This window comes from Monodelphis domestica, chromosome 6 (assembly GCF_027887165.1).
Source record: "Monodelphis domestica isolate mMonDom1 chromosome 6, mMonDom1.pri, whole genome shotgun sequence".
NCBI lineage: Eukaryota > Metazoa > Chordata > Mammalia > Didelphimorphia > Didelphidae > Monodelphis > Monodelphis domestica.
In genome coordinates this window covers 9,042,162-9,057,161 of record NC_077232.1, presented here as the reverse complement: position 1 = coordinate 9,057,161, position 15,000 = coordinate 9,042,162, and the positions used below count along the sequence as shown (strand labels likewise).

The 15,000-nt window shown below is 55.9% G+C and overlaps 1 protein-coding gene across 20 annotated transcripts in view; it reads right to left on the bottom strand.

Annotated features, from left to right (window-relative positions):
* LOC103103990 (neurexin-2) overlaps positions 1-12,092 on the bottom strand; it is a 125,946-nt gene extending 113,854 nt beyond the window's left edge. For 9 of the 20 annotated variants that reach the window (XM_056801489.1, XM_056801497.1, XM_056801494.1 and 6 more), the window contains exons 1-2: positions 11,793-12,092; positions 6,813-6,857 (exon numbers count right to left, since the gene is read on the bottom strand). In XM_056801489.1, coding sequence (XP_056657467.1) covers positions 6,813-6,857; positions 11,793-11,966 — 219 coding nt within the window. In that variant the 5' untranslated portion in view covers positions 11,967-12,092. The remainder of the gene's footprint in view (positions 1-6,812; positions 6,858-11,792) is intronic. The other 11 variants (XM_056801491.1, XM_056801500.1, XM_056801506.1 and 8 more) reach the window with 4 other exon arrangements.
* Positions 12,093-15,000: the final 2,908 nt, after the last annotated feature.

Sequence of the window (15,000 nt, the reverse complement as noted above, 5' to 3'; positions counted from 1 at the left end):
CCTCAGTCTTCCCATCTGCAGAGTGGAGCTGATAGTAACTGTAGCACCTGTGTTAAAGGATTCTTGTGGGGCTCCATTGAAAAAGCATGTATATACAGAATTAAGTGCATGTCCACTATTGGCATGAGAACAATAGTGATGACTGTGCAGGGCTCAGGACACAGCCCCAAAGACAAAACTAGAGGAGGGAGAGAAAACCCACTAAGCATCACTGCCCCATCATCCTCAGTGGATAGCTGATTTCTAGCCTCCTCTGGCAGAAAAAGACATGTACCTGTGCCAGGGTTCAGAGACTTGGCTTTGAGATCTAACTGCTTTGTTGTTGTTCAGTCGCATCTGACTCTGGTTGACCTCTTTGGGGGTTTCTTGGCAGCAATACTGGAGCAGTTTGCCATTCCCTTTGCCTGCTCATGTTGCAAATGAGAAAACTGAGGTAAATGGGGTGAAGTGACTTGTCGAGGGTCACGTAGGGTTTATGTGTAGTAGAGTCAGGTTCTCTGAATCCAAAGCCACTGCTCTCACCAGTGTCCCATACTGTCTCCCTGGGCCTCAGTTTCCTCATATGTAATACAAAGTTATTATGGCATCCCTCTCAAAGTTATTCTAGGACAAGCACTTTGTAAACCTTAATGTTTCCCTATCGAAATGGGAGTGATTTGTAAGAATCAGAAATTTGTGAAAGCCGTTTGGAGAAACCACCATGTACATTCAAGGGCTTGGACAAAAGGGCAGACAATTGGAGGACACCCTGCCAAAGGAGACCTCAGGGTCCTCCCTGCCCAGTCTCAATCACCTTCCCCTTTTTCATCTCCATCTTCAATCTAGCCTGGGGAAACCGATTTTCAGAATGTCAAAGCCAAGATACCCCAAGGACCTCAAAGAGCGGAGAGGTCCCTAGCCTAAATGTGCAAGCTTAGCCTTCCTGGAGGTGGAGGGACAGGCGGAGACCTGGTCTCCTAGGATGCTAGAGCTGGCTCAGACCTTAACAATCAGCTCCTTCAATCCATCTGCAGCCCAGAGGGAAGTGATAAGACCAAAGTCACATGCTTACTAAATGTCAGAAAAGACATTAGAACCCAGGTCCTCTGATTCCACAACATCTTGCTGACTCTCCAAAGCGGAAGGAGCTCCATGAGAAACAGCAGGTTACCCCTCACTTGAGGTTCTTTAAGAGGCCAGGTAGCCACTGTACATGTATTTGGCCCAGTGCCTTGCAAATAGTAGGCGTCTAATAAATGCTTGCTAACTTGTCTTGTTGAGACTAACTTAAGGAGATTCTTATTTACATACGAGCTGGTCTAGATGCCTCTGAGGTTTCTGCCAGCTCAGAGATCTGGGATTTGATTCCCAAGGGCTGAAATAAAAAAAGAATTTGCTCCTTCACCCCCAATTAACCTAAGTGCATCCAAAGTGCCCATGCCTCCTCCATTCTGGTGATTTGAGGATTGATTCACTATCGCAGAATCTCAAAATCTAACCTTGCCAACATTGCCAACAAGTTCTTCTGGGATAGAGGACTCACTGTCGAGACAACCCTTTCCACTCAGGGACACCCTAAATTCTTAGCAAACTTTTCAAGTCTACATTTGCCTCTTTGCAGTTTCTACCCATAGCTCCTGCTTCTGTTCTCTGGGACCAAAAAAAAAAGTCTAATCTTTTCCATATGAAAACTTGAATGCTAAAATTCTCCCATGTCCCCCAGTCTTCTCTGCTCTGCTCTTCTCTCCTCTCCTATCTTCTCTACTTTTCTCTTTTCTTCTCTCCTCTCCTATCTTCTCTGCTTTTCTCTCCTCTCCTCTCCTATCTTCTCTGCTCTTCTCTTTTCTCCTCTCCTCTCCTATCTTCTCTGCTCTTCTCTCCTCTCCTATCTTCTCTGCTCTTCTCCTCTCTCCTCGCCTATCTTTTCTGCTCTTCTCTTTTCTTCTCTTCTCTCCTCTCCTATCTTCTCTTTTCTTCTCTCCTCTCCTATCTTCTCTGCTCTTCTCTTCTTTCCCCTCTCCTATCGTCTCTTCTCTCCTCTCCTATCTCCTCTGCTCTTCTCTTCTCTCCCCTCTCCTATCGTCTCTTCTCTCCTCTCCTATCTTCTTTGCTCTTCTCTTCTCTCCTCTCCTATCTTCTCTGCTCTTTTCTCTCCTATCTTCTCTGCTCTTCTCTTTTCTTCTCTTCTCTCCTATCTTCTCTGCTCTTTTCTCTCCTATCTTCTCTGCTCTTCTCTTTTCTTCTCTTCTCTCCTATCTTCTTTTCTTCTCTCCTCTCCTCTCTTCTCTTCTCTTCTCTTCTCTTCTCTTCTCTTCTCTCCTCTCCTATCTTCTCTTTCCTCCTCTCCTCTCCTCTCCAAACTGAGCATCTCTAGTTCCTTCAATTCTCATATGGAGTGATCTCAAGGCCCTGCACCATCCTGGTCACCCTCTAGACTTTTTAATGTCTCTCTTGAAAACTAGTGGCCAGGACCTAACATGGGACCCAACAGAGGAGCAGACAGAAGGACTATCCCTTCCCTATTCCCAGACACCTCTCTGTCTCTGTTACTACAGGCTCAGTTCATAGGAGTTTGGTTGGCTGGCCGCCATGAACGTTTCCAATGAACCTCTCTCTGCCATGTGTCCTCATCTTAGACTCAGGAAGTTGTTTTGAACCCAAGTATTAGCCCTAACATTTATTCCTGTGAAGTTCTATGTTATTACATGCAGCCCAGCATTTGGGTCTTTTGAGGGCTTTGGGGACCCTGACTCTGCCATCCTTTGTTCTGGGATCAAGGTGTTGCAAGTCTGACAAACACACTATCCATGTCTTCATCCACATCACTAATAAAGATCTGGAATAGCTCACAGCCAGGGAGACTTTCTTCCTAACTAGCACCAAACGATCAGTGACCATTTTTTAGGTCCAATCATTCACAGATCAGGTAAGTCAGATTTAGAGCTAGAAGGCGGGGATCCTACAGGATCTGGGTTCAAATCCTATTTCTGCCGCTTAGTAAGCATAAAACTTTGGACAAGTCACTTCTTTTCAATTCTCTCATTTTTACAGATGAGTAAACTGAGGCCCAGAGAGGGTGATGCTAATGCCATTAAGGCAAAGGCTTATTCTATGTCCTCCAATTAGTTAATAGTAAAATCAGAACTTGAACCCAGGTCCTCACACTATATCCAGCCTTTTTTAAATATGACTTGTCTCTCAACACAAGCAAACAATAGATAAGCATTTATTAAGTGCCTACTGGGTGCAAAGCACTGTATCTGGAGCAAAAATTAGTTCTGAATCAGGAGACTCTGCTATTATCTACCCCACATTTCTCCATTCTGTCAACAAAAACAGCAGAGAGGCTTTGTGAAATGTTTTGCTACAATCTCAGTAAGTTCTGTCTAAGAGATTCCCTGGGTTTCCCCATCTCATAACCCTGTTGAAAATAGAAACAAGGCTGGTCTGCCAAAGCCTGATTTTGATGAAGCCATGCTGTTCTCTCTTAACTACCACTGCTTGTTCTAAAGGAAAACGAACCCTCCCTTTAGTATATGTTCAGAGACTTTTCCTGGAATTGAAGTTAAACTCGCCAGTCTGGTTCTATAAACCTGGAAGTTGGAGCATTTGTCTCTCTCCAGAGGCATGCACAGCACCTCACCCATGTTCCAGGACCCTTCAAAGATCCCAGAGAGAGGCTCTGCCATGGTCTCTGCCTTATCTTTTAGTAGTCTGAGATGCCATTCGCCTGGGTCTGCTGGCGCTTCAAAAGCAGCTGGAAGCTCTCACTGGTTCTCTATTTTTCTCTTCAGAATTCCAACTCTCAGTTAGCCATTTCTAGCCTGTCACTACAGTACAATAGAAGGGAAAATTGATTCTGAATCTAGAACCTTGCTTAAAGTTCTAATTCTGCCACTTGCTGACACTGGGGCCATGGAGAAATCATTTCACCTCTATGAGCCTGTTTCCTTTTCAATTTTAAATTAAATTAAAATTCCAGCGCTGACATTCCTTGTTCTTTGTTCTTCCATATTCTCATACTGTCTCTTCCAAATCGGAATTCAACATTCTAGGTTCCAAGATCCTTCTCAGTGCTGACATTCCGTGTTTCATGTTCTACCATCCCTCCTAGACCTGACATTCCTTGTTCTATGTTCAAAGGTCCTTTTCAAATCGGAATTCAACATTTTAGGTTCCAAGATCCTTCCCAGTAGTGACGTTCCACATTTTATGTTCTAAAATCCCTCCCACATCTGAATTTCTCTGTTCTCTGTTCTAAGGTACTTCCCAGCGCCGGGAGTCCAATTCACGACAGAGCAAGGGGGATGCTGGGCTCTCCCATGGGATCACTTACTCTCAAGGGTTTCACCTGAAATGAGAAGAATGAGCCGGAGGGAGTCGCTAGCCATCTCCCCTGGAGAGGAAGGAGAAGACAAGGTCCTTATTTCATGGCCGTAGTTAGGAAGAACTTTCCTCCACCTTCTTATATTGGCTTTTCTCGGGGTCCCAGGGACAAGGGCGTGGCGTGTGTCCCCACAGGGCAGGTGAGAAAAATGGAGCCCAGAGGAGCTGCGGCACGTGCCATAAATGACAAAGTCCAATCAGTGGTCATCCCTCGTAGTCACAATAATCACGAACACAATAAATAGTAAAGGCTGTCAGAGCTTTTTTTAGAAGTTAGTGTAGGGGACAGCTGGGTGGCTCAGAGACTGAGAGTCAGGCCTAGAGACGGGGAGGTCCTGGGTCCCAATCTGGCCTCAGGCTGTGTGACCCTGGGCAAGTCACTTCACCCCCATTGCCTAGCCCTCATCACTCTTCTGTCTTGGAGTCAATACACAGTATTGACTCCAAGATGGAAAGGAAGGTTTACATATATATATATATTTTTTTTTAAGTCAGCACATCCGATCCTCACAACACCTTTGTCAAGCGGGTGCTCTTCATAGCCCCATTTCACGGATGAGTGAACTGAGGTAAGTTTCAAGGTCTCTCTGGTGAATGGAAGTCCTCCTGGCTCCCCGTCCAGGGTGTGACGATGGAACACCGTGCTGTCTGCTAGCCAGCGTGGCTCCTTGGGCTTCTCCTGTCTTTGGTCTTTCCACTTTCCCTTGACCTTGGGCCTCTGGCCCCCTACAGCCATCATGAGGGGGGCCTTCGAATGAACGCCAACCATAACAAGCTCTCCCAGAATCCTCCTCTTTACCTGGGCACGGGAGGGAGGGGCTTCGGATTGGAAGCTCCCTTAGGTGAAGGACAGAGGGTGTGCTCTCCACGGAACACTGAAGAACTGGGGCTAGCAAGGGGCAGCTTTGCAGGGGGTGTGCCCTCGTTAGAGCCAGCCATAGGCCAGGAGAGGAAGCTTGGGGCAGAGAGGAGACAATCACCCTAGGAGTGTACGTCCCTCGGTTCCACGGCTGACTCTGTTTCCCTGAGCCTCTGTTTTCCCATCTGTAAAATGAGTATAATGATGTTCGAATGACCTTCTTCTCTGGGGCAAAGAGGGGAAAACCTCAGATGGAAGCTAATAAACGGGAGCCGCGTCCCTCCCAAGGGAGCCGGGGCTCACTGGGGAAGATTCATGGAGGCAGAGGATGGGACTAGCTCTCAGTGCGGGGCAGATGCAGCCGGGGGCAGCTCGGTGCTTGGATATCGTCAACCATGGGACGTGGAGGGCTGCCCACTGGCCCACAGAGACTCCTGGGTCACGAGGACCCCCTTCCTCCTGCACATCGCCAACAGAGCCGCAGCCACCCGCGTGGCATGAATCCACATCCACACGCAGTCACACCGCCGCATCCCGGATCCCAGACACGCAGGCACACCCCTCTCGCGTGACTCACTCCATGCGGCCCTTCCCAAGCGAGCCACACAGTCCTTCCACCGCTGGCCTCCCTCCCCCAAGTCTCTCTTCTCACTACCTCCCTCAAAGAGGAAGGAAATCAAGCTCTTCCCCAGGGGTCATGCAGGACAGGGGCCGGAAGGAGAGGAACGAGGGATGGATGGAGAAGGGAAGACAGTGTGAGACACAGTGTTAGTCAGAGCTGCAGAGCGGTCTGGGGGAGCACAGGACACTGTCCCTGGTTGGGGGGCAGAGAAGACCCTTCATGCCATGCAGTATGTGGAGGGGCAGGACTGGGCACCCCTCGGGCAGAGCAAAGAGGCCGCCTTTCCCCTGGCAGCCAAACGAGACCCCTGGAAACATGAGACCAGCCCCCGGGTGGGTCTGGGGAGGCGGAAAGCCAATCGCCCTCCTGACTGGTCCCCAGAGAGATGTGTCATCTCCCCGGTGTCCCTGCGTCACCCCTGCCCACGTATACCTCCAGAGATCCCTCCCTGCTGGCTGCCATGGGGCTCTCCCCATCCCAGCCCCAGGGGGCCCATCCTTGGGAGCTGACAGTGAGCGAAGGCACAGCATGTCATGGGATGGCGTTTTCCATGGATTTTCCGGAGACCAAGAAAGAAACCAAACCAAAGAAGGAAAAAACAAATCAAAGAAGGAAAAAATAAAAAGAGAAGGAAGAAAAGAGATAAATAAAGCAACCAAAACAGGGGCTGGCATTGGGACTGGCCTCCCCCAGTTCTCTCTGGCGGGTGGCCTGAATTTGGGGTTGGAAGAATTGGTCGAATCTCCCGATTTCCATTTGACTTTGGGTCAAGAAGGGAAAGAAAGGCAAACAGAAGGAGGAGGGATAACGGAAAAGAGAGGGAAGCGAGATCCAAAGGTCGTCCAGAACCGATTGGAAGAGCAGAACAGAAACCAAAGAGGCCAAAAGGAACGCAAAGAAGGAGAACCGAACAGGTAAAAAAACCCACGGCAAACCAAACGAGAAGACAATTAGAGTGATATCTACCAGGTAATGCAGTTTGTTTACCATAGCGTGTCCAATCCCTGCGTGCTGCGCCGGAGGTATGGGGGTGGGGGAGGAGGGGGGGCACAAACAAAAAACAAACAACAAAAAAGAAAGAACGAAAGAAAAGAAAAATAAAATGACCAACCGTGAAACTCAAGAAAGGAGGAGAAATCTCTATCTCTCTACATTTGGTGGTTCGCTCAGGCCCTCCCACCCCAGGCTTCAGCTGGAAACTCTCCAGATTTAGACCAACTGAAGTTCTGATGGGGGCGAAAAGAAAACAAGGGGGGACTCGAACCCCTCACGGCCCCCTTTTGCTTCTTCCTTCCTTCCTTCCTTCCTTCCTTTCTGCCTCCCTCCACCCGCCGGCCATGGATCCCCCTTTTCATGCCCTCCATCCCCTCCCCCGGAGAGCCGTCTGCAGAGAAGGGGGAATAGGGAGAGATCTTGGTTAGTAGAGAAAGAAACAAGAAAAGAATCAGGACTGAGAACCAAAGACTTAAAAAATGGTCAACATTCCATAGATGAGACAGAAAAGGTTAGTTCGGTTTTCCACCCCCAGCCCCCCGCCCCCCAGCCCCTCCCCCCCGGCCCGGCCGAGCCCCCCACACCAGGTCGTAAGCGTGTTAGTAACACACACAGGTCAGTAACGGGGTTGTCCGACAGAGGGGGGGAGGGGGAGGCAGGCCGGTTAAGAAGCAAACCTAACTATGCGGTATTAGTAAATCCGTCAGCTGAAATGTCACGGTGCGGGTTAGGAGTCGAGGAAGGGAAGGGAGAGGAGAGGATGTGAGAGGGGATGCGCTGTTGGTTGGGCAGCTGATTGGTGGGCTGGTGGGCTCGGTGGTCAGCCAGATGGCTTCCGGGCTCAAAGAGTGATTGGGGCGGCCAATGACTGGTTCTTGGACAATGAGTTGTCTGGTCAACGACCATCCAGCTGGCCGATGGGTTGTGGGTTGGCAGTTCAAGGTTGGCTCCTTGGAAACCAACTGGCTGGCAGGGATGTGAAAGTGGTTTATTTGGGGGTCCAGAGAATAATACCAAGCGGCCTAGTGGGCAAAGGGGAGTCTGCTCGTTCTGTGGGCAAGGCATGGGGGCAGGGATCCCAGGAGGCACGAGGGTCCCCCCAGCTCCTCTCATTTGGGGCCCGTCTCTTCACCAAGGACGGAAGAGGGGAGCGAATGCTCGTGAGAGGCAGGAAGAGGCTGTGTTCTCCAAGTACGCTGGGAAGGGGCCATTCTCCCAGCAATTTCCAATCACCCCAAGCCCCCCTCCCCCTCCCACGCTGCCCCCCCAGGAGCAGGTCTCATCTCCCTGCCCTCCCAGAGCCCCACCATTCCCCAGAGGTTCCCAGGATCCCCCCCAACCCATCTCCTCTCCCCCTTCTGGCCAGTAACCTCCCCATGAAGAATGCCCGTCCCTCCTCCTCCTCGTCCTGCTGTCCAGCAGCCCATCCGATCGGCCCGCTGGCTGCCCAGGCTCCCCGCTCTCGGCCCCAGCCCATCACTGTCACTCGCCCCTCGGGGTCCCCGGCAGAGGCCGGGCAGCTCTCCACACTCCTCTCTCTCTCCCGGCAGCCCCCCCCCCCGGCTCCCAGTGGGTCTGGATGGGCAGCCAAGGGCAGGAGGAGCAGGAGGCACCACGAGGGCAGCAGAGCCAAATGGGGCCTCTCCGGGGGAGGAGCGGCACCAGCGGGGCAGCAAGAGCAGACACGGGGCGCCTTCAGGAAGACGATGGCGAAGGCCCCCAGGGAAGGACCGGGGAGCCCCCGATATTCACCCCGAGAGGCCGGGGGGCATCATCCGAGGAGAGGAGACGCCGCGCCGCGGGCCAAGCCGGCCTTTGAGGGAGGACGACCATCCCCTGCTGGGCCAGAGCCGTCCTCCCAGGCCATCCCAGGGCCAGCGCGGGCCTGAGGGGCTGCCCAGAGAGCTCGCCCCAAGGAAGCCAGAAGGGGGGCTCAGCTTGGAGCCTCGGTTTCCCCCGGTAAAGAGGGGCCTTGGCGGGCTCCGACACGGGTCAGGGACCAGAAGAAGCCCTGGCAGAAGGCACAGCTGCCGGGCAACACGGCTGGGCCGCAGCCTCGTGAGTGGGATTCCTTTGAGGGGGCCAAGGGGCCGCTGCCACCCCGGCCCCCACGCCAGCCGGGCATGCCGGAGAAGAGGGAGGGGGACGGAGGGAGAGAGCCGGAGAAGAGGCGGCAGACCCAGGGGCCGAGAGGGAGGCCCCAGGCGTCCAGCGGACGGACGGAGGGGAGGAGGGGAAGCCAGAGGAAGGCTGGGGCAGGCCGGGGCCGCCTCCTGCCCTGCTGGGGTCTCTGCTCCGCTGAGCTTCTGTCCTGGGGGAGGAAGACCAGGGCAAGACGCGGCGACCGGAGCGAGGTCTGCGCGCGCTCGTGGGTCACTTTACTATTGCCAAGTGCTCGGCCCATCGGACTCCAGCCGTGATCCCGAGGAGTGGAGCCGCGATCGCATCGCTCCTGTCCCCGCTGAACGGTCAGGAAAACGGAGGCGATGCAGAAGAGGCGACTCGTCCCTTGTCTCTGTTGGGGCCCCTACAAAAGGGCGGCCCGGACACGGGGGTCCTTCACGTCCTTCTTGGAGTCAAGCCTGGCTCTTCCGGGGCCCGAGAGCGGTCAGGGCTGGGCAGAGGAGGGGAAGGGACTCGCCCAGGGTCACCCGGCTGGGAAGTGGAACCCGGGCCTGGCTTTCCAGCGGCCCCCTTCCTGGGTCTTGGGAGGGAGCGCCGGGAAGGCTGACTAGGGACGGGCGGAGGGCTCCCTGCCTTGCTCGCTCTTCCGGAGCTCTGAAAGGTTTGTGAGGCCCTTTGCAAACATTGCTCGTGCCCATTTTACAGGCGGGAACTCAAGGCCCACAGAGGAGAAGGCAGCTAAGACGTGCCTAAAGCCCTGATTTGAACCCGTCTGACTCGGAGCTCTGGCTCACTATTCACAGCACCGTCTGCCCTCTACATGGGGAGACTGGCATGGAGGGCAAGCGCAGAGATGGGATTTGAACTCGGGTCTTCCTGGTTTGTCCTCCTCTCTGGTCAGGGCAGGGAGTGGGAAAGGCCGGCAAGAAGGAGCCCCCAGCGGGGCCTTGGCACCTGGGCTCTGGCTCCTGATGAAAGAAGGGCCCCTCCTTGGGGTCCCAGCGCTGCCCCCCAAGGCTGCCCTGCAGCGGGCAATGAATGGGGTGACATTTGGGGGGCCGAAGCGCCCTCCTAATCTGGCTCCAGCTAATGTAAAACGAGCTGCGCTGGGCCGCAGATTAAGCAGGGCTTGGAATAGGAACAGGCCCTGATAAACGGGGGGCTCCGGCTAATGTGAAAGAGCTCCTGTGCCATAAGAAGAGGCCCTAAATAAAGGGGGGGCTCTGGCTAATGTAAAAGAGCTCCTGTGCCATAAGAAGAGGCCCCGATAAATGGGGGGCTCCGGCTAATGTGAAAGAGCTCCTGTGCCATAAGAAGAGGCCCCGATAAATGGGGGGCCCCAGCTAATGTGAAAGAGCTCCTGTGCCATAAGAAGAGGCCCCGATAAATGGGGGGGCCCGGCTAATGTAAAAGAGCCCCTGGCCATAAGAAGAGGCCCTAAATAAAGGGGGGGCTCTGGCTAATATAAAAGAGCTCCTGTGCCATAAGAAGAGGCCCCGATAAACAGGGGGGCCCCGGCTAATGTGAAAGAGCCCCTGGCCATAAGAAGAGGCCCTAAATAAAGGGGGGGCTCCGGCTAATGTAAAAGAGCCCCTGGCCATAAGAAGAGGCCCTAAATAAAGGGGGGGCTCCGGCTAATGTAAAAGAGCCCCTGGCCATAAGAAGAGGCCCTGATAAAAGGGGGGCTCCGACTAATGTAAAAGAGCTCCTGTGCCATAAGAAGAGGCCCCGATAAATGGGGGGCCCCGGCTAATGTGAAAGAGCTCCTGTGCCATAAGAAGAGGCCCCGATAAATGGGGGGCCCCAGCTAATGTAAAAGAGCTCCTGTGCCATAAGAAGAGGCCCCGATAAATGGGGGGCTCCGCCTAATGTGAAAGAGCTCCTGTGCCATAAGAAGAGGCCCCGATAAATGGGGGGCCCCAGCTAATGTGAAAGAGCTCCTGTGCCATAAGAAGGGGCCCCGATAAATGGGGGGCCCCAGCTAATGTAAAAGAGCTCCTGTGCCATAAGAAGGGGCCCCGATAAACGGGGGGCTCCGGCTAATGTGAAAGAGCTCCTGTGCCATAAGAAGGGGCCCCGATAAACGGGGGGCTCCGGTCTGATGCACCTCTCAAGGCCCAGCTTCCCCCCTCCTCCCTCGTGCTGGCCGCCTCCTCGGGGAAGGAGAGTGTCTCTGGGTGGCTGTTGCTGCTGCCGCTTGGACTAAGCCAGCTCCGACCCCACTGGCTGCGCCAAGCGCTTGAGCAGGCGTCCTTGGAGCCGGCCAGCAGCTGGGACCACTCAGCCCTGCGTGCCTCTCCTGGCCCGGAGCCGGGGGCCCGGCGGGAGGGGGCCGGGCAGACGTGGGCCCAGAAGAGCGTTCCAGGAGGGGCCGGGAGGGGGCCGGGATCAGGGGGTGAAGGAGGGATCCCCGGGCAGGGACTAAAGGATGCAGTGCCGGGACCTCTCGGACCAGGGCTGGCCCCGGAGGCGGAGTAAGGCTCTTGGGGGGGGGTCTGGGAGGAGGCAAGAAAGCGGGGGCCGGCACCCGAGCACGGGCAGACCCCGAGAAGCAAGAAGTCCCAGGGGAGAGGAACGAAAGATGGAGGGGGGCCGCCCCTGGCCTGCAGGTGCTTTCTGGGCCCACCTTTGCAGGGCGGGATGGAGACGAGAAGGAGGCGCCTTCCAGAGGGCTCTTGAAGACTCTGCTGCCCCGGCATGCCAGACCCCGGCTCCCTGGCCCTGGCCCACCGGCAGCCTCCCTCTCCTTCCTCGGCAGCCCGACCGACCCCCGTCGGTGCTCCTCTCGGCTGTCCCTCCCCGCCCCTCCGCCCCACCTGGGCCCCCTACCTGGCGCAGGTTGCGGGTGACCCGGACGTCGTGCCAGGCGTTGTCGTTGAACTTGCCGTTGACGGGCTCCACCAGGGCCTCGAAGGCGCCGGATCCGAGGTTGATGACGAGCCAGACGGCGCCGGACTTGAGCGACAGGTTCACGTAGTCGGCCGACTTGCCCGTGTGCAGCATGAGGGCCGTTCCGCTGCAGGGTGCGGAAGGCCAGCGTGATCTCGTCCGTGCTGCTCTGGATCGGGTTGTGAGACAGGTCGTAGCAGAAAAACTCGTTGCCTTTGAAGGTGGCCACAAACTCCTCCTTCCCTACAGAGAGGGGGGCCACGGTGAGCTCGAGGTGGCCCATCTCGAGGCCCGGGCCGTCTGCCTGGACCAGAACCCCCTCCCGACTCCGCTCTCCTCTAGGAGCGCCCTTCTAATGACGGGGAGCTCACTACCCGGCCCCTTCCACCACCAGGAGCTTTTCCTTCTCGATCCACTCAGAACTTCTCATCGCTACAAGTTCGGGCCTCACGCTTTCCTCCTCGGCCCCAGACCTCCCCGTTCCCACCTAGAACTCTGGGAGCCTTCTCAGGGGCTCCATGACCATCCCTCCTGGCCTCCAGCTCCTCCATCCCAGGGCTCGGCCTCCCCACCCTCCGAGGGGCACGAGACTCTGCCTGGCTCTTCCCTTGTGCACCGGACACGGGTCTGGTTCCGTGGATCCCCGCCAGAAGGTGGAGAAGCCCAGGGACGCCGTCGCTGCGCCTGCTGGCACTCTGCACCGGGCCAGTGTCAGAGATAGAAAGGGCCAGAGCTGCCCCAGCAGCAACCTGGGAACCTAAAGGATGCTGGGAGGAGCCCAGAACCCAGATGGCAGGCTGGGAAGGGCCTCTGAACATAAAGCGCAGGCGTGCGAAGCCAAAGGAACCATAGAGCAGAGGCTACGGAAGGTCGGGGCTAGGAGGAAGCAGTTCAATTCCTTCATTTAAAGGGGGGCAGCGAGGTGGCTCAGTAAAGGCACCAGGCCTAGAAATGGGAGGTTCTGGGTTCAAATGTGGCTGCAGCTGGCAAGTCACTAAGTCCCCATTGCCTAGCCCCTACCACTCCTCTGCCTTGGAACCAATATGCAGTGCTGATGCTAAGATGGGAGGTGAGAGTTAAAAAGAAAAAGTAAGAAGAGGAGGGCCGCGAGATGTAGAGTGGATACACGGGGGTGGGGGTGGGGGCAGAGTCAGGAAGATTCATCCTCCCGAGTTCAAACCTGGCCTCAGACACTTGCTGTGTGACCTTGGGCAAGTCACTTCACCCTGTAGGCCTCTAAAAATAGGAAGAAGGGAAGGAAACCAAGAACCAGAGAGAGAAGCTAAGAGGAGAATAAGGCTGTGGCAGGAGAGAGGGAAGCGAGAGGGAAATCTCTCCCCTGGCCTGGCACGGATTCCTGGGAGACCAGGATCTGGGGCGTCATCTCCCCAGTCCTGCAATCAGACACACAGCACCGAGGGAGGGGTGCAGAGGAGGGAGAAGGATCCCCAGGACACTCGCTCCCAAGGCCTGGAAGCTGGGCCAGACCATCAGAAGGGAGCAGCAGGGAGGAGGGAGAGCATGAGCAAGGGCATCCGTTGGGGAGGCAGTGTGGTCCAGCAGGGCTCCTCTCTCACCGCTGCCATGAACTGCACAACTGTCCTATGCCTTTGGTCAGTCGCTTAACCACTCTATGCCTCAGTTTCCTCATCTGTAAAAGGAGGCACAAGCCTTAGACTGCTTCCCTTATGGGTTGTGGAGAGGCTCAGAGGAAATGGGGGGTGTCTCACAAAGCCTGTCCCCAGTCGATCATTTATTAAGGCCCCCCAATGTGCCAAGGGCTGGGCTAGGGGTAGGCGGTACAAAACCAAGAACAGGCCCGCGGCTGCCCTGGAGGAGCTCACGGCATCATCAGGGGACACGGCATGTACCCAGAGAAGCAATAAAAATGATGGCCAGCTTGAGGGTTTGCAAAGCGTCTTCCCCACTGGAGCCTCACCACTCGGGGAGGTCAGCGCTCTGACCACCCCCGGGTGGGCCCCGAGGGAGCCGAGGCCCAGAGGCACAAGCGAGGGGTGACTGAGGCAGGACTCCACCTCGGGTCTTCCTGACTCCATGTCCTCAGTGGGGGTGAGCCGCTGCACCACGGAGCCCAAGAACTACAAAGCCGGGGGAGAGGGGGAGCCTGGCATCTGAGGGCATCAGAGAAGGCTTCTCGTAGGAGACGGCACTTGGAAGAAGCTTCGGGGGGGGGGGAATGAGGGAGGGAATACGGCAGAGACGGCCACGTGACACCGCGAGGGGCACAAGCAGGCTCCATCCCTACAGACCACTTCTACGTGCCCGACACCAAGAAGGCAGACGCCGCAGCGCTTTGGGCAGGAGGGGCTCTCCGGGTACTGTGAATGCCCGCATCAGGAATCACCCTGGAGGGAGGCAGCAGCAGGTGCCTGAACCGTGCCTGGTCCGCTGGCAGGCGTAGCCGCCTGGGGCCTGTCTCCCCTCTAAAACGCGGGGTAGGACTCGCCGGTCTGTGAGCCCCAGACCCAGGATTCTGTATTCTGGTGGTGCCCACAGCCCCTGCCAACCTCTCCTGATCTTTGCCCACTCACTACCCCCCCCAGTTGGGCACGCTGCCCACGGCCTCTGTCCTCGTGGCTTCCCGGATGCCAAGGCGCCAGCTGCCACCCCAGGGGCTGGCACAGGCACCCACTGCAGCTGGCAGAGCCTAGTTCCCTGGGGTTCTGGGATGAGGGAGGTGGGGATCTGGTTTTCCTAAGAGGTGCCTCCTCAGAGCTCTGGTGGAGATCCAGGACGAAGGAGGCGGGAGGGAGGCAGAAGATGAAGGGAAAGGAGGAAGAGGAAGAGCAGGGAAGGAAGGAGGGGGGGACCCGACAGCACACGGGAGAGGAAGAAGGCAGGGAAAGGAGGGCAGAGAGCAGAAGGGGGGCAGGCTGCGAGAGAGCGGCAGAGGGGAAAGAGGATTGGATGGGAAAGGGGGACAAGGGCCTCCAGGGACACAAGGGCTGGGGATCTCGCAGGGCCTCCTCGTTTCCATAGCAACCTGGGCACCTGTCCCCCGCCACTGGCAAAAGGAAGGAAGCACGGAGGGCTGAGGGGCAGGACGATGACCCAGGGATGCCAAGTCTCTGCCCCCCAAGGGAAGGAGTTGGAAAGGGGAGGGGGCAGAGATCAGATGGAAGAGGGC